This window comes from Hippocampus comes, unplaced genomic scaffold (genome assembly GCF_001891065.2).
Source record: "Hippocampus comes isolate QL1 unplaced genomic scaffold, H_comes_QL1_v1.1 scaffold50, whole genome shotgun sequence".
In the NCBI taxonomy this organism is placed as follows: Eukaryota; Metazoa; Chordata; class Actinopteri; order Syngnathiformes; family Syngnathidae; genus Hippocampus; species Hippocampus comes.
The window spans coordinates 381,008-406,307 of record NW_017805122.1 but is presented as its reverse complement, the minus strand read 5'-3'; the positions used below and the strand labels follow the sequence as shown (position 1 = coordinate 406,307).

Below are 25,300 nucleotides of genomic sequence, written 5' to 3'. Positions count from 1 at the left end.
ATGCGCGCGCGCACACACACACACACACACACACACACACACACACACCCACACACACACACACACACACACACACACACACACACACACAAATGTAGTCAATAAAATGTGCAGCACAGTCATTTACAGAACTGACGTTGAAGTGTGTGAACGGAATGTGGAAAAAATATAGACCTGAATTTACGGGGAAACTCAAATAAAATGTTAGATTCAGTTTCAGGTTAACATACCTGTCAACTTTTCGGAGCGCCAACCTGTATAACCTACCAAAAAAATCCTTATAAAGAGCAAAAAATCCTTATAACATACCAAAGCATTTTATATGTCAAAATAACGGCAGAAAAAAAAAACAAGAAATTTTCAATGATATTTATTGTAGATCTGCAATGCAATGAATACTCTGCTGTTTTCAACTAGGAACCACGTGATTTACTGGAAAGTTACCGGAAATGAAAGCATTCGAGTAGACGAGCACCATTCTGGGAAAAAGCAAACGGAACTACCTGTTAGGGGAAAAAAAACAAAAAAAAAACGGAAATTTTCAGAATCCGTATGATTTGTCTGATACGGCCATATACGTAAGATTCACCACAAAATCCGTATGAACTATGGCTAAACCGTATGAGTTGATAGGTATGGGTTATTTGGACTTCAGCTGCAAATTGACTAATTGGTGAAAAAACACATGTAGCGAGATAATACAACAATATGGCCAGAAATATATTCTTTATCCTCGCTGAGGAACGACGAATATAACTTTTGACTCTTTTTGTTGTATTGTACTGCCCCCAAGTGGCCATGGCACGCCCAAAGGAGCCGCAGAGTGGCCTTTAAATGAAGTAAAGAAAGGTGGCAAAAGCCATTTGATGTATTCTTTTTTTAAATTTTCGATTGAATTTTGTAATGCTACATGGGCTTTCACCTATATCTCGCTTTTGCACCCACAAGGCACTCAAAGCGATTCACGCTTTTATTTAAAACTGTTATAAAGTCCTGGATTTTTTTCAAACCCTCTACTGTAGCTCTTTGCGATTTCCCAGAATTTTAAAACGCATTATAAATTCAATAAGGGTACGATAATGGATGGATGAATGATTTAGACTGCTATTTTTCATATAAAACTACAAATGTAAAATATTGAAATCACATGCGTTACTGGCAAATATCATGGAAGGCCCACGATGGTATTCATGCGTGTAAACTTCATCTCATATCACATATAAATATTTTCCAGAGAGCACAATGACAACATCATACGAAACCAAAAATCATTCAAACTTCTCTTTTGGTTTTTTTTTTGTTCACTAATCATGAAAGGCCAAAAATGAGGAACAGCCGTGTTGAGACTTGAATTTCAGACCGGCAAAGCATGACGAGACAATATAGTGACACAAGGTTTCACTCGAAGTATGAGAGGAATTGGAAAGCAATGATGAAGAGGAAAGGAAAGTCTAGCCTGATCAGGCTCGACAGTCTAATACGAATAATATGTAGAAGTTAAAATCTAAAAATCGGAAATGAGAATCTGAAAATTAAGATTTCCAAAAATACATACAGTATATGCCACAGATACTGTACTTTATTTTCACACAGGCCTGTTGTCATTGAATGGTGAGGTCCGGGGTGTAGTCTGCCTTTCGCACGTAATCGGACGGGATCCAGTTCCTCGTCACCCACAGGATGAGCGATCTGAGGAAATGAATAAAATGGATTCGAGTCACATCAATGAAAATGATGAAGCATGAACACGTAAACCCATTCTTACGACATCCTGAACAAATCTTTTTTTGATGTTTTTTTTTCACTCTCACTGAGTAATAGTAATCGATGAGTTGACTGGACAATGTGAGCAAAAATAGGAAGACATAATACGACGTATGATCATGTTAAAATATTTCATTCGGTGCACGTGTGAACATTGTATTGCGGCGGTTCTCAAATGTTTTTTTACACCAAGTACACGCCACAAAAAAAAAAAAAAAAATCAAAATAATAATCTGATTAACATTAAAATACAGGAACATAAGATGCTAAACATGTACTGTAAATGACAATATTAGAAACAAAAAAAAATGATATAGGTCAAAGGTCAGCACTGCGACCAACTCATAGTGTTTGTTGGAAATAAGTGCGTATCAAACTGGTAACCCTTCACATTAATAAGCATCCAAAAAGCCCCTATTTCCAAAAGGATGGACACCCGCTGCAAGCCATTAAAGTACAATCACTTTCCACTTGAGTCAACAGTAAAATTTGCCCATGATTCTTTTTAATCAGTGACTAAACCTTCAGGGGAATATTGTCTCACCACTGCAATCTAGCATAATGCAGGTTGCGAAAGAAATCATCATATTCATCATAATCTGTAACATTTATTTTGTGAATTTGTGAATGCATACACTTTGTTTTTCTTCTTTCTTCTTTCTACCCACAATCTTGCTGCTGTAGACTGTAAATTTCCCCAGTGTGGGACATATAAAGGATGTCTTATCTTAATTACTGTCTTTCATTTCGTTATTTTATATTGCTGTGATTTTATTTATTCTCTCATCTTTTAATACGAGAGCAGCGGTCCTCAATATTGAGTATCAACAATAAATTACTTGGCTCTCCAAATACCACGACGATGATCAGCGATCCCTTCAAGGGAAGGAACGATCATTAATCAACATGATGAGATGGTGTCAAGACCAAACTTTGCATCGGTCAGCACAAAGGGAACTGGACATTGACAATATGAGAAAAAATGCCTTCAAGTCATCAAAGTTGATCCATGAACGATGTTATGGTTGTTGATGTGGTGACTGTCGTCCAGTATTTTCACAAGCATCATCTAAAAAAGAAAGAAAAAAAAATCTCTGATTCATACACAGTACGGCCAAAAATATACTGGGTAGACGTACGACTTAGGGAGGGACCACAACAAAAAAAAACAACGCAATATCAGTCACACAAGTCGGATAATTGAAGCCGGAAGGTATTAGGAAATCCCTGCAGTCAGTAGAATATATAATGGCGGGGAGATGTGAAGAGAAGACAAGTTCCACGAGATCAGGCGGTCAACACAAGAGGAATCTCAACTTGGCATCGCAGCATGACCTCCGAAACGTGTAAGTCAGCGACTTGCAGTGATCAATGTTTCCTGTTTTTTTGGTTCCTCTTTTGGCATTCATTCATGCTCTTCTCATACTTCCACATAGACGTGCGAATCCTCGCTGTGGGGTTGCTGGCCTTTCTAGTACTACGTGCCGCCGGAGCTCCGCTTACAGAGACACCCTCCGTCTTTCCATCAACTGGCACCTCAAGTGAGGAGGAAACAGAGTCCTCCGAGCTGCTGAGCTCCTCTGATGTTTGGACCTCCTTTCTGGACACCGCTAAAGACCACCAGAAATCTGTAAGTGGAACTTCAAAAGCCTCGTCATTGGCTCCTTCTTCTGTGTGTAATACTTTCTTTCTCTTGTGACCAACTCCAATTTCAGTTTGAAGATGAATTCCAAAACAATGTCCAGTTTCATTTACTGGAGGACTACAAAATCTCCCAGCTTCCAGCAAACTGTCCCACCTCCAACTTCAGCAAGGTAAAAACCCGACATGGGGAAAACTCTCTTCTAAGTAGAAGTACAGATCCTGATTCAAAAGATTCGGATTCAACTCCAGTACTTGAGTAAAAGTAAAAACACCTCACTACAAAAGTAAAAATGACATTTACAGTTGATTACATACCATATCATTTTGATAACTTGTCAAAGCGAAAGAAATTCACTTTCCATGTTGCCTGGTGTTTAATTGGTAGCTAGCACGGTGTAGACTTGACCTTTCTGTTTTCCAAACGATGCATTCTAATTGCTTTGCTAATGTCTTGAACTGGCTAACAATAAATAAATAATCATGCAAACATGTATTCTCAAGCAAGAAAAAAACAGAAAGTGGCGCCTCTGGTCAATTACCCGTTGTTTCGGTTGACGCCGGCAGCTAGCATAAATTGTTTGTTAGCATAATTGATAAGTGCACTTCGACGGCAAAGCTATGTGATTGTTTTGAACACACAGCGTCAAACTATCTTTCTGTTTCGTGTTTATTTTGACAGTCAACTTGAACTGGGGTTGGCGTTCAACGTCTTGAGGCCTCTTTTATGATGAATAGTTCAATATTTTCCAAACCGCTGCTTTCTGTTAAGTGATCTACACTGAATACGTTGCCGCCTTACAGCGCCGGTATCTCCTGGCCTTCGCAAGTCCGCCATCCCCATAAAAAAAAAAAAAGAAATCATCCGAATGACAGCTTCTCACTTTAACTCCCCATCACTGTACATGATTGACTGTCTTACCCTGATTGTATGTTTTCCCTCCTCCTAGGAGGCTTGCCTCCACAGGCTGGCCCAAGGTCTGTCCTTTTATACGAGTCTTCTGAAGCAAGTGGAGAAAGAATATCCCAACAGTAGAATTCTGTCCGAGGCCAAACGCTACACCGAACTCTTCCTCTGGAACATCAAACAAAAGGTTGGTAATGCACAGACCAGCAATTTAGCGATATGACTTTAACATGATAAATTCTCTTAGGTGAGGTCGTGAAATTACACTTAAGAGATCTTATTGGCACGGTCTTGCTGGGGCGATTCACCATTAACCGATAACAGATGCACGTTTCAGACAACAATTAGCAGACTCATTCCAGATTTTCCCCAGGGGAAGTTTTTTTTTTTCTTCTTTTTACTGTTGCTGTATTATTTCTTGATCAGACATTTGTTGACGTGTTTGTTGCCCTGTCCTGCAGATGAAAAAGGCAGATGAGGTCACAAGCCTAAGCAGCAGCCAGGAGAAAAGCCTGCTGGAGTCATTGGACAACGCAGATGCTTTTCAGAGAAAGATGACGGCGCACAGCATCCTGCGGCAGCTCAACGTCTTCGTGGTTGACGGCAAGAGGGCGCTGAGCCGGAGAAATAGGCCGAGGAGAAGACCTGCCAAGGATCAACACATTGAAGTCGTCACATCCGCAACGAAGGCCGTCTCAGGAAAGTTGGGCAAAGCCTGAGCCAAATTAAGGGAACTTGTTGTATCCGCATTGACGTGTCATAATCCACTGACGAAATGATGATGTATTTATACGTTTTTGAATGACGCATAGGTTTTTTTTTTGACTATTTATTCCTTGAAGAAAATATTTATTGCTCAAACAAAAACCCCATTGTGGTGGGTCTGCCTTATTTATTTCAAACAGTAATTTGAATTATTTAAAGATATTTATCGTATTGAATTGTTTTGAGACTTGAAGTCATGGTAACTATGCATATTTATTTCAAGTTTTTTTATTGAATGTATTTTGGAAACATCAATAAAAAATGGATTTGCCAACCGATGAATGAAGCTTGATTTGAAAGAACACTTTGGCAGGGGTCTTGTTCGACTGCAAAGTATCAAATATAACTTTGGGGGTGGGGGGTTGATTAATAATTCTCACTCATTCAGGAAGATCGACGATGCAATTGGGGATCTTTCTGAAGTTTCATCAAAGATTACATCAGTGTCATGTACATACACGGATATCTCAATAAATTAGAATATTGTATGGATTTCAAATTCAAAGCTATAGTTATAAAAATGTAAGACCTGAAATATTCCAAAGTTTTCCCTCACCACCACCCCCCCCTGCCCCCATCCCCCGAAAAAAGACTCTTTACTTACTAGGTCGTTTGTCAGACATTTATTGACAAAAACATGAAAAACGGGGCAAACGCAAGTATAGAATGACATCGCAGCAAATGAATATCTGTGACCAAATCAACATACTGTATAGAGAACAGCATTTGACATTTAAGATGCTGGTGGGCTGCTCCCTGGACACTCTGGAGGAGGTGGGCAACAGGAGGATACTAGCTAAGCGAACAGCTATGATGGACAGACCCTCCCACCACCCTCCAGGCCGCCCTGACAGCACTGGGCAGCTCTCCTTCAGCCAGAGACTGATACACCCGCGCAGCAAGGAGGAGAGGTACCGCCGCTCGTTCCTGCCGACTGCTGTCACGCTATTGAATAGACAGGCCTGAAAACCTGGACTCACCCCCACTCGCCCATTTTTAATATGCTTATATTTATATTTTATAATTTATATAATTTTTTGTAAATTTCTGAGCAGAATGTGAAAAATAAATGTTCAATGCAAGGTGGTTGTCGTGGCTTTCAGAAGTGGGGTGTTGGTGTGGACGCTGTCGCTCCTCAACCCCAAAGTAAGCTGAAAACGAGCACAAAAAAAAAAAAAACAGTGATGCATACTTTTTCATTGTTATTCATTATTTTTCTTCTAGGTTCTCTTCCTATGTATTGTTAAATAAACACAAGCATTCATATCTATTCCAAATGTTTAAAAAAATAGATTTATTAGACATAAATGCTTTGGTTTTAGAGATTATGCTTTCGCAAAGATCAAGGCAACGGAACCATGAATTAATATGAAATACAGTCTACTTGTCAAATTCTTTTTTTTTTTTTTTTTTAAACTCACGAGACACCTTGACTTGTCGTCTTTTAAGCATTCACTACGATGTCTTCACAAAATCCAAAATGGTGCAAACAAAAATCAGATGAACAACAACAACGCATACAAACCTGTGGCTTGATCAATTTCAACTTTTTGGGTCTTGGCAAACAATGATATGCAAAAATGTGGAGTGCAATTCTTAAACCTGAACTTATCTGGACAGTGTACATGAAATTACTTATAAAAAGAAAGAATATATATATGTATGTATATATATATTTGAAATTTGTGTTCTACTACATTGTGATATCGATTTCAATGACATGTTCAGTCTTTACTCAAACTATCACTCTTGGTGAGACACACAAAGAGTGCAGGCGTATGAGCGTGCCCACACACACGCGCGCACACACACACACACACACACACACACACACACACACGAGAAAAAGCTGACACAAAATTCACTCGAACTGTGCCGACAATTAAGTATTTTTCCACACGCATGCATTGCAAAATCAGGCCGTTTGCCCTTGATACCACTTTATCTGACCACAAAAAAAATGACTCGCAGTTTTGCGAGAGCCTCGAAACGACAATAACGATTGGTCTCACTCAGCAAAAGTAGTGCTATGACGGCAGAGATGTTCCATAAGATTAGGCTTGATTTTTACATCTGAATTGGTTATTCATTGTGGTTCTCCTTTCCCACATGTGTATTATAATATACAGTGTTCATGTGTTACCCCAAGACTGAGGGCTCTGGCATTCCTGGATCTGCTCCTCGTTTGAACCCTGTCAGGTGACACAAAACATAACGAACAATATTAAATATAAATACACATGAATTCTAATTGGGAAAAAAAAGTAAGAGATAAGTTTTATTCTGGCCTCGAGAGCATCAGTCGGATTCTAAAAGAACGTACGATTCAAACAGAGAATTTCTTTCTCCCCCTCCCATTCAGTGGTTTAATTATAAAACAGTTTGAACATACCGCAGTTGAGCAACCATTCAAAAATTTGCATCTCTGAATTGTAGAAATGTGAGGAAATGCTACGTAGGATTGGTGTGAACCAAGTGATGACATCAGCTTCGCTGTTTCCGATGTGACATTTGAAAAAGTTTCGACCGGATGAGGCGAACGTTTGAACTTCCCGTTCCGTATGCCAAAACACGTTTTGTACCCTTACTTGACAGTGACTCGTTTTAATTTGTACTAGTTAGGCGACCATTCTGTTGGTCCAGCTCACCTGAACTCAAAATTAGATTTATGTGGCTCAGAACTACGAGTTTTACTCGACTGACCAATACCTTCTCAAGTAAAAGTGCTAATGATTGACTATATTACAGTTCAGTAGAATTAAAATCACATGTGCTAAAATGTAACACGCTAATGCTAACTGGCTAACATTAGACCGGCGTCTTTTATAGTGGCCGGGTGCATTCAATTCATACTGACCTAAGTACAGCACGGTTGGAATAAAACCCCATCGAATGGCGAACTGTCCGCATTGAAACAGCTGCTGGAGTCGCTGTTTGGTCTCCTTACTTATTTTTGCCATTTTTGCTTGAAACCTCTGCAGCGAGAATGCCACTTCGTGTTACCAAGGACACGGAAACGGAAATACGCCGTCATAGAAGGAATAGGACGTTTAGCTTTATGTCGCCATCTTGTGGCTGGAAGATGCAACTGCGAGTATGTCACCCGTTTTAATGTACTGTACTCCAATACATTTTCGGTGGGGACCTGTACCGAAGTATTTTTTTCTGACGACTTTTTACATATAATTTAAACAAAAAAGTGTGACACGTCCCATGCTGGGTTATACACATTTTTCTCCAAAATTGTTTTATAATTACAGGTAGGACACAGTGGGAATCATAGTGATATGCAGTCCACACATTGATGCATTATCAGAGCCCAATTTAATAATACTGTACACCCTGGAATGTCAGCAGCCAATCTCAAACACTTTCCAGTCAGCAAAAACAAATTTGAGTTAAAAAAAAAAAACACAAAACACTTTATTTCCAGAAGCATTGAGCTGCACATCTCAGACATATAAAATGACCAATAAAAAACATCAACAGAATGATGTACAGCAAAAGCAGAACCAGTCACAATTTGTAAACTGACAAAGTGAAACACACCGATTGTCCATCCAAATGATGTGTATCAAACCGTTAATAGCACACAGACGACGGTTTATACTGGCGAAGGAGGTGACGTTAGTGTTCGTAGGATGATGCGATGCGGATGGGTTGACTTGGGACACAGGAAACAAGATTGCTGAAATTACTACAAAATACTTGTCATAGTTGGCGAGATGAGATATTAAAAAGAATCCACAATTTTTCTTACAAATACATCTTATATTTGGATTGGTAACGGTGAGAAATACTCACTTACAAATATATATAATTAGCTTCACAAGTGCAAAACGTAATACTCCATAGCCCTCTCACCCAAGTCAAAACATTTGTTTATTATTTAGAAGTTTATTCTCTTTCATTTTCTTGGGAAGTGAGGGTGCTAACTTTGTTATTGCTCATCACACCAAAATTACTGATTGTATATGTCAAGAATGGGTTCATGTGACGCATCACTTATGAATGGTCCCCCGCCCCAAACTTGTGATGGAAGAATGTGGATTTTCTAAACAAGCACATCAGTTGCTGGACTAAAGTGTAAACAGACCACAACTTTTAGGTTTCAATCTATTTGTCCAGAGAGTGAAGGTAAGGTTTGCATTATTATGGGGAAGGAGCAATCTTTAAAAAGCAATAGAAACATTGTATTTTTGAACTGGGAAAGTATTTACAACTTCATTCGATCAGCAGCTTTTCCACTTAAAAAAAAAAAAAAAAAATTCAAAATGACAGACAGCACACAACACTCGCCCAACCACACGCACAATATGTATACCCCCATAAACTGGTGGGGAAGGTAAAGGTGAATGCATGGAAAATGCATGCGAAGGCAACACATGCCCAAATAAAAATCATTTCCCAAAATACTTTTGCACACGGAGTTGAGTGACGAGCTTCAAATGTCCCCATTGTCGGCAGGTGACTTTCGACTACTCGCCCAAAAAGAACGCCACAGTAGAACATCAGAGAGACAAAAACAAAATGTTTGTGGTCCCTTGTGTTTGGCATGGCTTACAGTTCCAGGTTACTGGTGAAGAATCACAGGATCAGATCCGAAAGTTCGTCATAGAAAAAAAACAAAACAATTTCAAAGGTCCGAGCCGAGGTGCACGCTGATGCTCGGCGAACGCTGCGTGTGGTTTAGATAGCCCGTCCCTTCCTCCTGCAGGCTACATGAATAATGGCCAGCCTCTGGGGCGGCGTGGGTACTGGAGGGCGGGGCGCTACCGGCGGCGACCTGCTCAAAAGAGCGAGAGAACACGGCGCTGGCGGTGCGCGTCAAGCTGGTGAGAGTCCCCGCTTTGGGCACCGACTGGCTCGAAGTGAGCGTGAGGCGCTTGACGGACGCCTCGGCGCTCTCGCTGGCCGCCCGGCCGGCCGGAAGCGGGCTCGTCTCCTTTTCCTTGCTGCCGCGCCCGCCCAGACGACACATCTTCATGGCCTTGGCGCCGAGGTTTAACGTGGTGACGCTGTTGCTGATGGTAATGGTGGGCGGGGTGATGTCGGGCGCCATCCCGCCTGGCCACAGACCTTCATCCGCTTCCGAGATATCCATCAGCTCATCCGGGGAACCCAGATCCACTGCGTCTGTGGGAGCGAATCAAGAGAGAGAGAGAGACGAGCAAGGGGAATTAACCAACAAGCGATCAGCAAGGAACCATTTGTCATTCAGCCCATGACATTCTGTTCACATCCTCCGCAGCAAAAGTGATGATCACACATTATAGTGCCATTACAATGTGATTGGGAATTATTGCTTTGGACAAATAAAAAATTTAAAAAATTACAGCAAGTCACGGGCTGCATGGCAAAAGTTTTTAGCTCATTTCTGTCTTCCAGCAGGTGGCGCCTAAAGTCCATCACCACAGCCTGAGAGATGACTTCCTGCAACCTGCTGTCAAGACAATTTTTCAGACTCCCAACCCCAACAAAAGGTTAGTTTAGCCAAACAATGTAGTTTTATTGGCAGGGGAGTGACATGTTAAGTCCCAAAAGAAGACAGGGAAGGACAGTATTGAGGTCAGAAGTCTAGCAAACACCACAAAGGGAAAGTGAAGACGGCAAGACAGCAACTGCATTGGAAAACACATTCAATTAGTCTCACCCCCCCGCCCCGCCCCAAAATAAAATATTTGCACACACAAATCCTTTTGTATCTTAATCAAACCAAACCCTCAGGAAGAGTTGCAAAAAGAGCAACACAGAAAAAGCTGGTGAACAGAAATGCAGGCTGGTGTTACTGTATCCAATGATCAGTTTCAAACAGTCATGAAAAGGTTTGATTCGACACCGGCTTTAAATTAAGACCTGCATATCTTTGCCCAGCGAATGTCTAAATAGAAAATATGTGTCTCGGTGCAACCCAGGACTGCTGTCCAGGAGGCATAAAATTTGGTGAAAGAAAGCACCCCAGAATGGAAGCGTTTGCTGTCCATCACACACACGCACACACAGCTGTGATGAGGACTGTTTGTTTTGTCATGAAGTCAAGGAACGTTGGCAGGAAAATGTGAGGAAACCCGAGCCCACAGGGGACAGAGTGAGTCAAAAAGCAGTTGGACTGACTGGAGTAGAGTATACAGTAAGTTAGGGCTGAACATTTTGAAAAGTCGTGCATTAATGACCAACAGAACGGAAGCAGCCCCCACCCCAAATTATCACCGTTGACAATTTGAAATCCTGAGATATTGATTTGAATTCAATTCATTGTTCAGCCCTAGTGCCAATAAGTGGGGGGAAAAAAAGGTGTGGTTAAAAAGGTAAAAAAAGAGGGAAATCTTCATGCGGCTTTTCAGACAACGCCCCCACAGACAGTTACCTAGGTTACCCCAGGAGTGGGGCAAGGGGGAGGAGGGGCTTAGTGCTGGCTCCTCCCTATGGAGGCTGACCCAGAACTCTCATTTTCCATCATTCGCCTCACAGACTTCTGCCTCCTGACCTCCTGCCCCCGCAGGCTGGATTCGTGACTTCGGGTTTCCGGGCTGACCTCGGAGGCACCTCCCAAAGTTTCGCCATCCGGGTGGGTGCGGCCGTCCGAGCGTGGTCGCAGGGAGTCTCCGTTGGGCATTCGCTCACTGCTCACGCCTGTCACACTGATATCGGGGATGACCACGCCCCCCAGCGCGGTCTCACTGTCTACACTCACCTCCTGGGACTCTGCCAGTGCGCCATAGGGGGTGGGGGGGATTTTGAACAACACACACATGCACGCAAACAACCACATCATGCACACACACGGAACAAAAAAGGAAATGTGCACAGGCACACACAACCATGAGAAAACAAGATACAAAAAGTAATTAATGCGGCACCAAAAAGGTAAAGACACACAAAAAAATGTGGTGATCAGAACACAACAGATGATTTAAATATATGCCTGAAGAGATGAACATTCGGATGAAATCTTCGCAGAATCGATTTGAACCAATGAGCCAAGTTTGATCATGGTTTCAGATGGTCCGCTTTTGTTCATATACCTAAAATACGACACAAACTGTTTACAGTGAGCCCCCCGCTATATTGTACACTTTTAAGTGATGTTTTGTTTTTATTTTACAGTTACAAGCCTAAATGTAGAGTTCATTTGTAAATTGTGTGTGAAGGGTTCAAACCGACGACAAGGCGTATCCAGTGATGTGGCATTTGGCGAAATCCTGTCAAAGCTGAGGGCTTCAAAATAAAAGCGTATGCAACTGTTCTTATACTGCCATGCTTTTAATTTGGAGGTGTGACTTTTGACAGCTTGAAGCAAGCACACCTGGCCTCTTGTTGATTAAACCGTGGGCTTGAGAGTTGTTTCATTAAAGTCAGTTTATTAAATACGTTTAAATCAGTTTAGGTAGGTAGTGAAAAACTTTTTTTTAATATGCTTTCACTGTATCATGGATTTTCACCTTTAGCGCGTTAGGGCCTGGAACGCATCCCCAGTATCAAACAGGGGTTCACTGTATACAAATTTGGCACAAGTGCAAAGAGCCAAGCTTGACAGCATTGGTAGAAAAAGGGTCTGTGAACCAAAAGGGTGATGAGTGACAAGACTTGACAGTGAAATGATGGAGCTCTTAAACCGCTCGCTCTCATTTGTGCGGCGCGGGAGCGCTTCTCGTCTTGGAACGTTTGATTTCTCCCTATTCAAATTTCCCGTCACCGCGACCAGGCGCGCAAGCTGCTCACCGTGTCGTTTCCAGCGGTGGCCCCGTATAGAGAGCGAAGTGACAGCATTTCGCGAGATCCTGGAGGCAGTGGGTGTGATCTCCACCTGGATACTTCGCGCGCCCTCCTTGGTGTTGCTTTTCAGAGCCGCGCCCTGCTGCGTCGACTTGATGGCGTTACCCACCTGATGGATGAGGACAAAGCGCAACGTCGTCAAGTAGGACTGCGGGCAAGAGCGGTGCAGTATTTTCGGGGCGAATTTGCAGGTGCGGTACAGCCTGTGGCCATCCACTGTCATGGTGTTCCTCATTCTTGGGATTTTTATCAAACTTCGTCTAATTTTCCATCGGGCTCTTGATTAAATATTTACTCACACAATTCAGAGTGAGTCAAGTGTACCCCCCCAAAAAAACCAAGGGGGAGAAATGTGTATATAGCCACAACGCAGTAAAAACTAGCGGCAAATGTTGGCGTTTTATTTACCTTTTTGCCCACGAATCAAGGATACAAAATATAACGTGAGGAAAAATAATGTGGGCAGAGATGAATAACAAAGAAAATGCGTGTCCCTTGCCAACCATAACTGGAACAAAAGCATGATTGACAACACTTTGATCAGTCTGCTGAGCAAGCCATCCATGTGACTAAACCAAATAAGATTGGCACCATAATCCCTTTTTTTTCTCCCCCTCTCAGAATTATGCACAAGATGAAGTTTAAAATCTTAGAGGCCACCAAGTTAAGAGCATTTACAAGTCTTTGCACTATGTCGAAATTCTTGAAATGAACATGGAACAGAGTGGAAGCATGTCACAATGTGGCTTTTGTTCAAATTGGGGTGTAAGGGGTGGGGTGGGGGGGGCACGCACGTGCAGGCCACTTGATTTGGTGTCAATGTCAAGCAATGTGGCGCAAGGGCTTGACATAAAGCAAGAGCTTTTTTTTTTCGAGAACACCGAATCATGAATTTAACGTGGCCATAAATACTTTTTATTTATTGTTTTATCATTGTGGAGGAATGCACCTTGACTGGTGTAGTAATACTGCAGGCTTATGTTCAATCTGCTTCCCCCCACGAGGATTACAGCTAAACAGAGCAGAGTGCAAAGCATGTAAATAATCTAGTGGGATTACGCACGAGTTCGCAGTCCGAAACACACGGAGAAACACAATACAGTCACAGTGTGCCGCGGACGAAGCCAATCTTCCGGCGAGCGAGCGTGTGTGTGTGTGTGTGTGTGTGTGTGTGTCTCGGCTTCACATGCAAAAGCAGGCGCTATTTTATGACCACTGTCATGAGTACTGTATAAACTGAAGAATTGACAACTTCAACTTAAAAAAAAATATATCTAGATCCGGTATGCTGCAGGAAGAAATGTGAAATTCACAAACGGCAACGGCATAGTCCATTATACAAAGTATGAAGAAAAAGAATTGTGGACTGGTTTTGCCCCATGTATGTTTTTGACGGACTTACAGACGAGAAGCCAAAGTTGCTGAACAGCAGTGACCTTGGTGCTGAGGTTGAGGCAGTTGCTGATGAGGAAGATGGAATTAAAGAGGTGATGCATCACTAGAGCGATTCGCGCCTTCTAACATCTGCTGGGAGAGCATGACAGAGACAGAGGAGGAGGACATCCAATTAACTACACTTGGGCTCCTTTATTCTCTTGTTCTGTTCTGACTTGTTATATCTGCCTCCAATACTATCTCACAGACGCGATCGCACCGTTGGAGAAAAAAAAAAAAAAAAAAAAAAAAGGAGGATAAAAAAAAGAAATGCATTTATATAATTTTTTTTTTTTCTAAAACACATGTGTGTGTGTGTGTGTGTGTGTGTGTCTCGGCTTCACATGCAAAAGCAGGCGCTATTTTATGACCGCACTCACCAACAAGGCTTCGGGGAACAATTCGAGCTGGGCCCGATAGAGGACATCGTCCAAGGCTTTGGATCCGAGTTCCGCTTCTCCGTTGCACCTACGCACAATTGATGAAGGAAATGAATCACACCACTTGAAATAATGTGCCCTTAAATACAGAATAATATGAATATCGGATGCATGTGCAGGCATGGTTGAAGACTCACCATGCATAGTGTATCCCCGTGAGAAGCTGCACCAGGAACTCTGACGTGACCGTCATCCGTGTGCTCATACCTTTATAGCGCCGTATCTGTTGCCGCGGGTAACCACATATACACACTCTGGAGGATAACCGACAACAAAATATGGAGAAGTTGAATCAATGGAACAGGGAAGTTGCACAAGTACTACCGTGACTATTTGGGCAAAGACCTCTGCATGAGAAGTAAGAACAGCCGTTGGAGAAAAAAAAACAAAAAACAAAAAGGAGTATAAAAAAATAAATGCATTTAAATGGAATATTATGTGAGTTACAATATACATATTTCTGAAATGCATTCAAAGTTTTAATCAGGAACACTGCGTGTTTGGACCTGGAGCTGATCTGGCAGAGCGACTGGAGGGAAGTGGAGCTCATGTAGCTGAGAGCAGCGTTGTAGCACAGCAACAGGAAGGTCAGCACCTCAAATCTGGAATGAAAAAGAAAGGAAAAAAAAAAACCCACACACAAGAAACTTCATTAAAAAATAAAAATGTTTTCAGGAAACTCTCCAGACACTGTGTGTTCAATTACAGTTGTCTACAAAGAAATGTTGAATTACTTCGAGATTCATGATTTTGAACAATATTCATCCCATCTTTCTGTTAAAAAGTAGTAAGGTGAACAGTTTACATTTTTTTCCTGATTTTGGGGTGGCCCGCGGCCCTCTCTTCCAACACGCGGGCCATTAAAAAATGGATGGCAGGCAGCAAATGGCCCCCGTGCCCTAATTTGGACACCATGGGGTGAGCTGATGCTATCAAGATGACTTTCACGTCACTTCAAATTTCAGTTGGCCAGCCAACACAGATCTTGAGGCCGAGTTGACAGGTCAAAGCGTGACCTCCCGAGTTTGTCCGCCTTGGGGTTCCTCTCAAACTACATGACAGATCGCCTAAACGCAAAACGGCAACTTGAAAATTTATAAGACTGGACAGCTGATGTTCGCCACCACCGAAACCGAATTACCGCTGCATGTACAATATTTAAGAGTCTACGGTTCCATCTGAGGTGCTCAGAAAAACGACGTGCACATCTGGAATGAAAATGACCTTTTCCCACATTGACATCAAACACATTTCAGGATTGCGGTCCAAATTTTAAGTCCTTCAAGTTTTGATAAATCCTGTTTGAAAGCACGCTAACAACCACTTAACATAACTACAACGTTTCCGTCACCTGTTTTGTGCCGTAAAGTTTTCCCTCTGGAGCAGTGGCCCGCTGTACACCACCCTGCTCAAGCCATGATTGGCGAGGGCCCCTTCCGTCAGGGCCATGGAGCCGATGGCCGAGGGCTGAAAAATCAACATCGGACATTTTGAGGTTGAACGTTTCGTGGGGGGAAAAAAAAATGGTGAATTTCTTTCGGGTGTCTTACCTCGTGATAGACCGAGGGTTTGGAGAGGGAAGGAACGGTGAAAGATAATACTTTACTCTGCCCATCTTTATCAACTATTTCCTGGTGGGGGAGGAAAGAGAGGAGGACAAAGTACATCCGGAGGTGAGGAAGGGGAAAAAAAAATAATCTGGTTTTGTTTGTGGATGCACTATACTGGCAAGAGCTTATACTCCAGAAAAACTGACGTTGAACGTGTGGGTGTTTGTGTGATGTGCTGGCGCTTCTCTTCTGTCTGTGCAGTGTTGTGTGTGGACACCCACAGCAACACACCTCAGGGTTTGTGTGCCCCCCGCCGCTCCCCATCCCCCACTGAGTGCTTGTTAATGTCAGATCGATTATAAGGAGGAGAGCAATGGGTGCTGAGTGACACATGACCTATTCTGTTATGCAGACAGGAAGAGAGCGACATTGGCGCGCACGCAGAACATCATCAGCCCAAATGGATTCAAGCTGCATACGAAGATGAAACGAGCTACGAGGTGTTATTAGTTTGTCACGGTCCGTCCATGTCGCATCCATCTCGCCGCCGAGACTGCTTTCGAAACAAGCAGAAAGGCTATAATATGAATGAATCTTTCAAAAAACGAGAACGAATTGGGTGGACAATTTCGAAAAATCATCTAATTGCATTTTTTTTCTCCCCCCACTCAATATTGCAATGGTGATTTAAGATAAATATATTTTTTTAAGCAAAGAAGAAATACATTAATCTGTATTACAAGTAAAACTACCAGATTTATCAGACACACTTGTTTTAGTCTTCTGATGAAATAACCGCAAATGAGCGACCAATTAATATGGAAGATATTTGTCTACCTTCAGGGACAGCGGTCAGTACAGCGGTCAGCTTATCATGTTATCATTATTGTGCATGAAAGGGTTAATTAGAGCTGCGAAGAGACCAAACACTGACTTGTACTCTTGTAAGCGCCGCATTCACAAAATTCTACAAGTGTGGCGTGAAAAGTCGAATGACAACAATAACGGAAATGAATCAGATTTTCATGTTTCATGAAATGATGAGAAGGGTTGGAATTTAATTTAATTCATAGTGAAGCCTTATTCAAACACACACACACACACACACACACACACACACACACACACACACACACACACACACAAACACACACACACACTCCACTCGGCCTCTTCCCTACCAAGTTGTAAATGCCCAGCAGCAGGGCCTCGATGCAACCCGAGGTGTGCGGGTCCCTGGCTGCGCTGACAGACAGAAGGCTCCACAGGAGCTCTGGAAGGAACTGAAGAGTGAATCGCTGCAGCTGCGGCTCACCGCTCCGGTAAAACTCAAATAACTGGTGACACACCGGCTCCAGCAGCTGAGGATGATCCAAAGCACGGCATTATCAAAACCGAGGCGCCAGTTCAAATCGATGTCTCAAATATGACGTAGCCAGCAGCGTTCGTGCGCAGATATGTTTGGAAAGCGTATGCCCGTACCTCACTGTAATTCTCCCGGATGACTTTGTAGAGTGCGGGCACAAGGGCACCTTTGTCTTTAAGCAATGCAGCATAGGCTGACACGGCGCTGTCAGGCAGGGTCTGAAACGCAGGAAGCAAAGTTGGTCGGCATTGAAGCTCACTTGTGGATCATGAAATGAAAGATGAACAGATCATCTCGCTACTTACGGGAAGGGTTTACATGTGTTCAACGCACGCGCAACCCGTTGCTTCAGCGTCGTACCGCACGGTGTCACAACAAGGCGAGCGGCATCGAAGTAGACTGCGCAACGCTCGTGAAGAGGAGCAAGTTTTTGGTGTGTTGTTTGTGTGTGAGTGTGTGTGCGCGTGTGTGTGTGTGAACGCGCCATCGTAACGGCCATGTTTATTTTTAATCAGAGCACCGATGGCGTTTCACGTTCCATGTTAGCATCAGGGTAGCTAGCTAACTTAGAGTCACGTTCCGTGTTAGCGCCAAGGTAGCTAGCTAACTTAGAGTCACATTCCATGTTAGCGCGAAGGTAGCCAGCTAACTTAGAGACACGTTCCATGTTAGCTAGCTAACTTACAGTCATGTTCCATGTTAGCACCAAGGTAGCTAGCTAACTTCGAGTTTGCCTCTTATTTGGACTTTTTTTTTTTTTTTGGGTGGCGTGTTTAAATCAGTTTGACTTTGAATGCATTTAAAATGTGCAGGAAATTATTCTTTTTGAAAGTTTTTTTTTTTTTAATTTAGCTTTAGCATACCTTATATTCTGACAGCCATTCCTCCACCACTCCTTGGTCCATCGCCAACATGTTCCTGCATCTGAGGAGGCGTCGCCTCTACCTACACAAAACAAAAGTACAATTACATAATTAAAAAAAAAACAATCTTATGCAGACACATTGCAGTCTATTTTGATGACATTCTGAATACTTTGTCAGGAACACTTGCGTTTCAGGAAAATAAAAAATAAAAAAAATCAATGGCATCTCCCAAGTCTGGAAGCTATCAAACTGAGGTTACAAATTAAAAGTGCTGTCATTTGAGAGGGTCTGACAAATGTAGCTCATGGTAGTAAACTGTTCAACTAAACAGCCATGGATAAATGGGCAGGAGGAATGCGGAGTCCATGTTTGGTGTGTCTTTTCATGGAGGCCGCTTAAAAAGAGCAAGAGCAGAGGAAGTAAATCGTACGGATTCAATTTTTTTTTTTATTTGGCCAATAAAACTACTTGAACTCCATTACTTCCCTTATGAAACAATACATCCTAAAATCTAATAAGACTTCAGCCCACGGAGAGCAACGGGGACAACAAATAACCCCAACTCGAGATATTCTTGTTCGAAATGACATCCAGCTTTCGCTCTATGCTCCACTTCCTCTGCTGTACTTTCCCTTCGCAAGGCTAAGAGCTTTATTTGGTATTATTTTGGTGCATGGTTCCTAAAAGGCAGCCAGGTGTCCATTTTTGGACTGCGCCAGTGATGAGAATGACAAGTGTGGGGGGAAGGGGAGGAGGAGGGGTTGCAGCGACTCATTAAAAGGAGATGGATAATGAGACAGAACAGCCTGCATTTAGTGGAATTAGTGCATTGTGGCAGCGTGTTCCGTCACATGTAATAAGGGTGTTGAAATCTTGGGCCGAGGTTGTATGTGTGCTTTAAAAGCAGGCGGTGACAGTCTGAGCCTTAAAAAAAGAAGAAACAAAAAAAAAAGACAGTTTCCCTCCTCAGGATTTATTTTCTGACCATATTGGTTTCTCGGGTGCAATTTGCAGTTAAAGTGAAAGGAGAAAAAAAAACATTCAGTTACCTTTCCATTAAAGAAAGAACAACTCACAATGGTTCTTGAGAAAATGAACAATACCTGTCCTGAAAACCAATTCATAAATATCAGGCAGTGCTTTTGAATTGTGTTCCAACAGAATTATTATTTTTTTCCCACCCAGAAGCGTTGCGGCTTGACAATTGCCACTTTGGCAAATTCCAGTTTTAAGATTATTCAGTGACCATTTTATTTTTTAAAAATCTTTCTATAATGCAAAACGTACAATAATGTTAAAAAAAAAAAGAAAAAGAATTAAACAGTTTTTGCACATTTTGTTTTACACTGTGCACACTTTGGCACCATGAGACAGTTTATGAGGCATACTGTCGTGGAGACTCAGCTCTTCTCCCGGCTTCTCAATTCAGCAGTAATATTACTTGCTCTTTACGGAGGATAAAGACTAACCCCCTGCGAGTGTTTTTATACGGTCTGTCGACAAGTGTTGCGGCACAGTTTGCGTAAAGGTAAAGCACCGCCACATAGATGCTAATTGTGTGCTTGTGAGGTTTCCCATTGTGTGTTAGCATCAAGTTAACAGACGCCTTGTAGGCCTTAATCATGTGCAATTCTCCTTGTTTGGTGTTTAGTTTGGCAGTGATCTTCGGCTAAGAAGGGTTGAGCCTATTTTTGGATGAATATTGACATATTAAATCTGCGGGTTGTTGTTTCATGAGCCAAGTTACCCGTCACGATACAGTGCTCGTGATGCAACCACGCAAGTCAAAGCAAAAATCCGTGGCCGCAAATTCAAACGTGGAAGTATCTGCAATATGCCTGTCTCCAAATGTGTTAAAACCACACAAAAGCAATCAATAAATGAATAAAAAGACAACGATTGATGGCCAACAAATCAGTGTATACATGCAGAAAAGAAAAAAAAAGGGAAACGGCTTGTTCCGTTGATGTACTACTGACAGCCCCAAGCAAGAAACAGAAACTCAACCGCCCGGAGATTACACAACGCCGAGTAATTATGTCATCAGGAATGCATTTGTCCTCCCGTCATCTTCCAGTTTGTTCGCTCTTCGCGACAGGGATCGCAAGCCATGTGGGTGAGAGGCACAGGCCGAGCATGAACAGAGCGCAAATCAATCGCGAAGGCAATTGAGAGCGAGATAAATGGATGTACGCTGAGACGATGGATAAAAGGAATGTACACCACACCCGGGGGGATTCGTTACGCAATTGAAAGGGAGACAGATGGGTCAATAAAAGAATTTCATTAGGTTCTCCGCTTCCTGTGGCAAGCAGATTAATGGAACGGCAGGAGACCTGAAAAAAATGATACGATTTTTTTTTTTTGACAGATCTTGAGAATGTTTCGAGACAAATTATCAGCTTTCTAGGAAGTGAGGAAGAATGTGTCAAGTAATCAGTGTGTGTGTGTGTGTGTGTGTGTGTGTGTGTGTGTGTGTTTATCCAGTGCCTGGCTTGAACAAACCTGTTCCTGTGAGCGAGTTCGCAAGCTGCCCACGCCTCTGTCCTTAACGTCGCACACGTACATTAACACACGGCGTGGCCGCAACAGTATAACCTACATATTGCACTTGTTGGCTCACGAGATGTCGCCCCCCCCCCCCAATTCTAAATGGTCAAATGTTCAGCTCTGTTCCCCCAGATCAATTTCCCCAACTTCACAGAGTCGCGCTTTGACAGTCAACAGTCGAAACTGTATGATTTTGGCCTTTGAACAAAGTTTACAACTCTCAGTTTTGTTTTGCCTTTTTCTCATTTGCCTTTTTTTCACAAATGAATGCTACATCATAATCAGTGTGCGCTGTTTGAGTTTGAACTGGAGTTCTGTATTGCAGATTTTTTTGTTTAAAATGATTCATCATTGGTTTCGGAGAAAACTGATGTAACAAAAATACAAGCGGTATCAGTTACTTGGTATCGGTGGATACTCAAGAATTGAGACTTGTATTGGTATCGGTCTGGGGTTCCCGCCCCCCCCCCCAAAAAAAAAAAATCCCTAATTGTAGATGAGATTTGTAATAGAGAATTTCTTTATCGTGTTTGCAAAAAAAAAAAATGCTTGTTTATTCCCGATACACGCGCATTCTGAAATGTGGGCGAGTGGTGTGGTCGAAAGCTTAAAATGAAGAACATGAGAAAAAAAAGAAAAGACGGAAACAATGAAGCGGTAGGAAGAGTAGCAGAGCTGCCCCAGCTGCTTTTTCCTGTGGTACAGGCTAGGGTGCGCGATGAAACGATAAACGCCGGCAAAAAAAAAAAAAAAATGGTTGAAAGTTTTGAAAGAAATTTGTATTGAAGCTGAATGCTTTTTTTCCCCTTTTCTATGATTGCACTTTCAGGTTGCTTCAGTCCTGACCTGAGAAGAAACAGGAAGTAAAAAAAAAAAAAAAATGTGCAAGCAACTGTAGACTCAAACATCAAACATGGTTCGGCAGTACTTGGCGCTATACTGTGGCAGCTTGACACCGGCGGAATAATCATCTGCATCAGACAGAAAGGTCTATGTTCCGTTTTTGTTTTTTTCTGGTCATTGTGTTCAAAGAAATGTTACATATCAAAAGCACTACAGGTATCAGTACTCGGTATCGGTGAGTACTCAAAAGGGGGAAAGAGTCGAACTGGTATCGGCCGTAGAAAAAAAGTGGTATGGATCATCATGTTGCGGTTTCACGATGGAAGTGTTTAATAATTGGATGGCAGTTAAAACTGTTAAAAAGCGCGAGGCAGTGAGATCCCAGCGATGCATTTTTAGCGTGTGGTTTTTGCTGTTATGGGAGATAGATGGAGCGCTCTAAAAGACAGGAAACCTCTTGTAGCAGCCTACGCTCTAAAGCTGATGATGCATCGTCGCCCAACACGATCGCGCCCCCCCCCCTTTTCCTTCATTAGTCAGAGCATACGGGGTTAACGTGACAATTTTCTGCTACAGTCAGAAATAGCTTGGAATGCCGCTGCGAGTCTTCCCAATTCATCGGCGCTCTGAAGAGAAAACGAATCACCAGCTTCCACGGTGAATTCAAATGCTGTACGTTACGCAACTCTGATAATTCACAGAAGAGTGGGGCTGCGTAGTCACCACACGCTTCGTGACAAGCAACGTGATGTTTTCCTCGAGCTCCAAAGACCAGCTTGGCTGTCAAAAAAAAAAAAAAATTTATTCGCAGTCCCAAGAAATAATTGCCCACACTTATAATAAGGCGCTGTGCAGGTGTATGCATTTGTGACAAGACACACAACTGGAAATTCTCAATTTTGACTGACACTTCGGTAGGTATTTATTCAACAGTATGTCATACACCGGGAGTAGGTTTGGGTGATTCATTGATATAATCAATTAATGTGATTTTATTCCACGGATTTTTTGGGGCAGCTTCCACAGCTAAGAACACATTGATAAGTGCACTGCTTGCACTAACAACATGATTGCAAACAGAGAGCTAGTTTATAAAAGCACAGTCAGCACTGCCAGGTTGATGACTTTTCCGACGCCTCGAGCATACTGCGAAACAAGAAAGTTGTTCAGAGTCGATTGAACTGAACAATGCTAACAGCACGGTGCCCTCGTTGAAAAAGTAATGACTATGGGCATGTTGGAAAATTGTGAACCAAAGTATGTCCTTCCAAAGATCACATTAGAAAAGAGAGACAGACATCTGGAAATGGTGAGCCATGCAATTTTATAATATTCAATTGATGGATGTAAACAAACAACTATTGAGACTCACAGTTAAGTGCAGCCCATAATTTACTCCTCGTATATGTTCAAGAAAATATGTGGGAAGAGGACCTTTAAAAAAAAAAAATTAGTTGCAATCACAATATTATTATTTTAAAAAACGAGGATGTAAGAGTGATCAATGAAACTAACATGTGAAATGTGTTGCTGGGAATACTTGTTTTAAAGCATGTTTGGCATATGAGAACAAAATCAAAACTTGAATCAGTATAAGTAAGAAATACGTCATTGTCATTTGCATTTTGTATCAGCAAAGGGAGGTGGTATCAATCTATCACCTAAGTCAAGTGTCTAATATTTTGTCCATCCCATGCAGCTCCATAAAATCAGGATCAATACCCCTCTGTGGCTTAAATCAGGACCAAGCTCACATGTTACCAGACTGCTTTTGGGAGACATAGAAAAAAAAAGAAAGTAAGGACTATTCATTAGGAATACTCTCACATTAGTGTCCCACTGAAAGCTGCATCACATGATTCACATGATGCTTGGACAGATATGACAACGCTTTACCAAGGCACTGTGAAGTGGTTTGTCTGCAAGGGAACACACCCACACAACAGTCTCAAAATAGAGTCCGGTGCAAAGTCTTTCTCTGTGGAAAAATGACACCACAGGTCCGCTTATGCTGGAACCATCGCTAAACTGGATCGTAATTGCATATGTGGGGTTCATATTACTCCACTACACCAAATTCGCACTTGTGTTGAAAAATCGGACTGCTAAAATGCAAATGTTACTCGGTGCCCTTGCCAGCATTAGTTTGCTCCGCGTTTGTGTTAAACCAGCCAGCAAAGTAACAAAAGATTAATCTCAGCCCGCCACACACTCTTAATCTTGCTGAATGACTTCGAACTGTCATGACGATTGCCTACAGGTATAGCTAGTTAGCTAGCTCGGCTAAGGCGCGACAACAACTAAACCGGGACAAGTTATTATTTACTTACTGGCATGCTAGTTGTGAAGCTCTGGCGAGTGTCGTCCTGAAAGTTCCGACAAGTAGTAAACAAGCATCACTTCCCTCCTGCTTGGTTCCCTTCAGTAATGCAGCAGACCCTCTCGTTCATCGTGGGTACTTTCCTCAGTCAAACCATCTTTAAATGGGAGCTCTCAGACTCAACGAAAGGAAAAGGACGAGTGGGCCAATGAGAGGCGAATAGGAAGTCATGTTGCCCCGCCCTCTTAATTTATAAGCCAATGAAATTCTTACGTTGGTTATTTCCACGATCAGGGTAGGTTGTCGCTGTCAGCCGCGCTCTCTCTCTTGACGCGTGATCTGTCAAATGTATTTCAAATGAATTATTTTCAAGAATATTGCACGTCAATTTGTGGAACAAGTGTAATGTTATAATTTCCATACAGCAAATGCTGCACGTTCATTATGAGAAAAGAATCTATTCGAGCTAAACGCTGTTGTCTGATGCATTTCATTTTGACCATGAATTTTGGAACAATGGGGTATAAATAGAGAATGCATGATCAAATGGAACTTGGTGATTTGTGGGCAGGCTTTCACAGAATTGGGAGATTAAACATTTGTAATCATTTGACCCTGTCCTAAATAATCAGAAAAGATCTGCTCCCTCAACATCCGGTGATGGTCTCTTCATTTCAGGCCAGGAGTATTAGAGCTTGATTATATTTAACCACTGGGGTGATAAAAATAACCATAACACATTTTCTCTTGACCCAGGTAGTCTCTCTGTAATAAACACATTATGGGTGTCGCCTGCCCCCTCGCGTTGATGACTAAAAGTACAGAAACATTAAATTGCAGCTTTTTCAAGAAAGTGTAACATTTTGTTCCGTTTATTACAACGTGCATGATACAAGAGTTTGACATTTTCAGTACGGTTATGAAGAAGTGTCTGATTTTGACAGTTCATCACGACCTTGTAAATACTGTGGTGCCTTGGATAAAATTTTGTTTGTTTACCATGTTTCGTAACACAAAAAAAAAAAGTATCTCAAATCATCTTTCCACATTGCAATGAAAATAAATCCCCTGAATATGT

At 42.1% G+C, this 25,300-nt stretch overlaps 3 protein-coding genes across 6 annotated transcripts; 1 reads left to right on the top strand and 2 right to left on the bottom strand.

Annotated features, from left to right (window-relative positions):
- The first annotated feature begins 2,907 nt into the window (after positions 1 to 2,907).
- il6 (interleukin 6 (interferon, beta 2)) lies at positions 2,908 to 5,353 on the top strand. Of its 2 annotated transcripts, XM_019866085.1 has the most exons (5): positions 2,908 to 3,110; positions 3,201 to 3,394; positions 3,480 to 3,578; positions 4,356 to 4,499; positions 4,774 to 5,353. In XM_019866085.1, the coding sequence occupies exons 1-5, from the start codon at positions 3,095 to 3,097 to the stop codon at positions 5,029 to 5,031; spliced, it is 711 nt and encodes a 236-aa protein (XP_019721644.1). In that variant the 5' UTR covers positions 2,908 to 3,094; the 3' UTR covers positions 5,032 to 5,353. The 2 variants fall into 2 exon arrangements, with proteins under 2 accessions (XP_019721644.1, XP_019721642.1); XM_019866083.1 differs by lacking the exon at positions 2,908 to 3,110 and having other exon boundaries at positions 3,127 to 3,394.
- Positions 5,354 to 6,114: 761 nt separating this feature from the next.
- On the bottom strand, positions 6,115 to 8,115 carry tomm7 (translocase of outer mitochondrial membrane 7 homolog (yeast)). The gene is made up of 3 exons (XM_019866086.1): positions 7,935 to 8,115; positions 7,221 to 7,269; positions 6,115 to 6,228 (listed from the first exon to the last, which is right to left on the bottom strand). Exons 1-3 carry the CDS (start codon positions 8,035 to 8,037, stop codon positions 6,213 to 6,215), a joined length of 168 nt encoding a protein of 55 aa, XP_019721645.1. The 5' UTR covers positions 8,038 to 8,115; the 3' UTR covers positions 6,115 to 6,212.
- A 267-nt stretch (positions 8,116 to 8,382) lies between these two features.
- Positions 8,383 to 24,405, bottom strand: hycc1 (hyccin PI4KA lipid kinase complex subunit 1). 3 transcript variants are annotated; one of them, XM_019866078.1, is made up of 12 exons: positions 24,233 to 24,405; positions 23,730 to 23,821; positions 18,507 to 18,588; positions 17,760 to 17,861; positions 17,459 to 17,638; positions 16,278 to 16,358; positions 16,079 to 16,194; positions 15,234 to 15,329; positions 14,865 to 14,981; positions 14,668 to 14,755; positions 12,800 to 12,962; positions 8,383 to 10,213 (listed from the first exon to the last, which is right to left on the bottom strand). In XM_019866078.1, the coding sequence occupies exons 3-12, from the start codon at positions 18,555 to 18,557 to the stop codon at positions 9,714 to 9,716; spliced, it is 1,494 nt and encodes a 497-aa protein (XP_019721637.1). In that variant the 5' UTR covers positions 18,558 to 18,588; positions 23,730 to 23,821; positions 24,233 to 24,405; the 3' UTR covers positions 8,383 to 9,713. The 3 variants fall into 3 exon arrangements, with proteins under 3 accessions (XP_019721637.1, XP_019721636.1, XP_019721638.1); XM_019866079.1 differs by lacking the exon at positions 23,730 to 23,821 and adding an exon at positions 11,445 to 11,782 and having other exon boundaries at positions 10,103 to 10,213; positions 24,233 to 24,403; XM_019866077.1 differs by lacking the exon at positions 23,730 to 23,821 and having other exon boundaries at positions 24,233 to 24,404.
- Between the last annotated feature and the right edge of the window lie 895 nt (positions 24,406 to 25,300).

Excerpts from the sequence above, each read along its gene's own strand:
- tomm7 (XM_019866086.1), bottom strand. The coding sequence starts at position 8,037 with ATGGCAAAAATAAGTAAGGAGACCAAACAGCGACTCCAGCAGCTGTTT. Across the intron at positions 7,270-7,934 it reads TCCAACCGTGCTGTACTTAG|GGTTCAAACGAGGAGCAGAT; the intron begins GTCAGTATGAAT and ends GTCACCTGACAG.
- hycc1 (XM_019866078.1), bottom strand. The coding sequence starts at position 18,557 with ATGTTGGCGATGGACCAAGGAGTGGTGGAGGAATGGCTGTCAGAATAT. Across the intron at positions 17,639-17,759 it reads TCCGGGAGAATTACAGTGAG|CTGCTGGAGCCGGTGTGTCA; the intron begins GTACGGGCATAC and ends GATCATCCTCAG. Across the intron at positions 12,963-14,667 it reads TGTTCCCCGAAGCCTTGTTG|GTGGGTAACGCCATCAAGTC; the intron begins GTGAGTGCGGTC and ends CTCATCCATCAG.
- il6 (XM_019866083.1), top strand. The coding sequence starts at position 3,176 with ATGCTCTTCTCATACTTCCACATAGACGTGCGAATCCTCGCTGTGGGG. Across the intron at positions 3,579-4,355 it reads CCACCTCCAACTTCAGCAAG|GAGGCTTGCCTCCACAGGCT; the intron begins GTAAAAACCCGA and ends CCCTCCTCCTAG. Across the intron at positions 4,500-4,773 it reads TCTGGAACATCAAACAAAAG|ATGAAAAAGGCAGATGAGGT; the intron begins GTTGGTAATGCA and ends CCTGTCCTGCAG.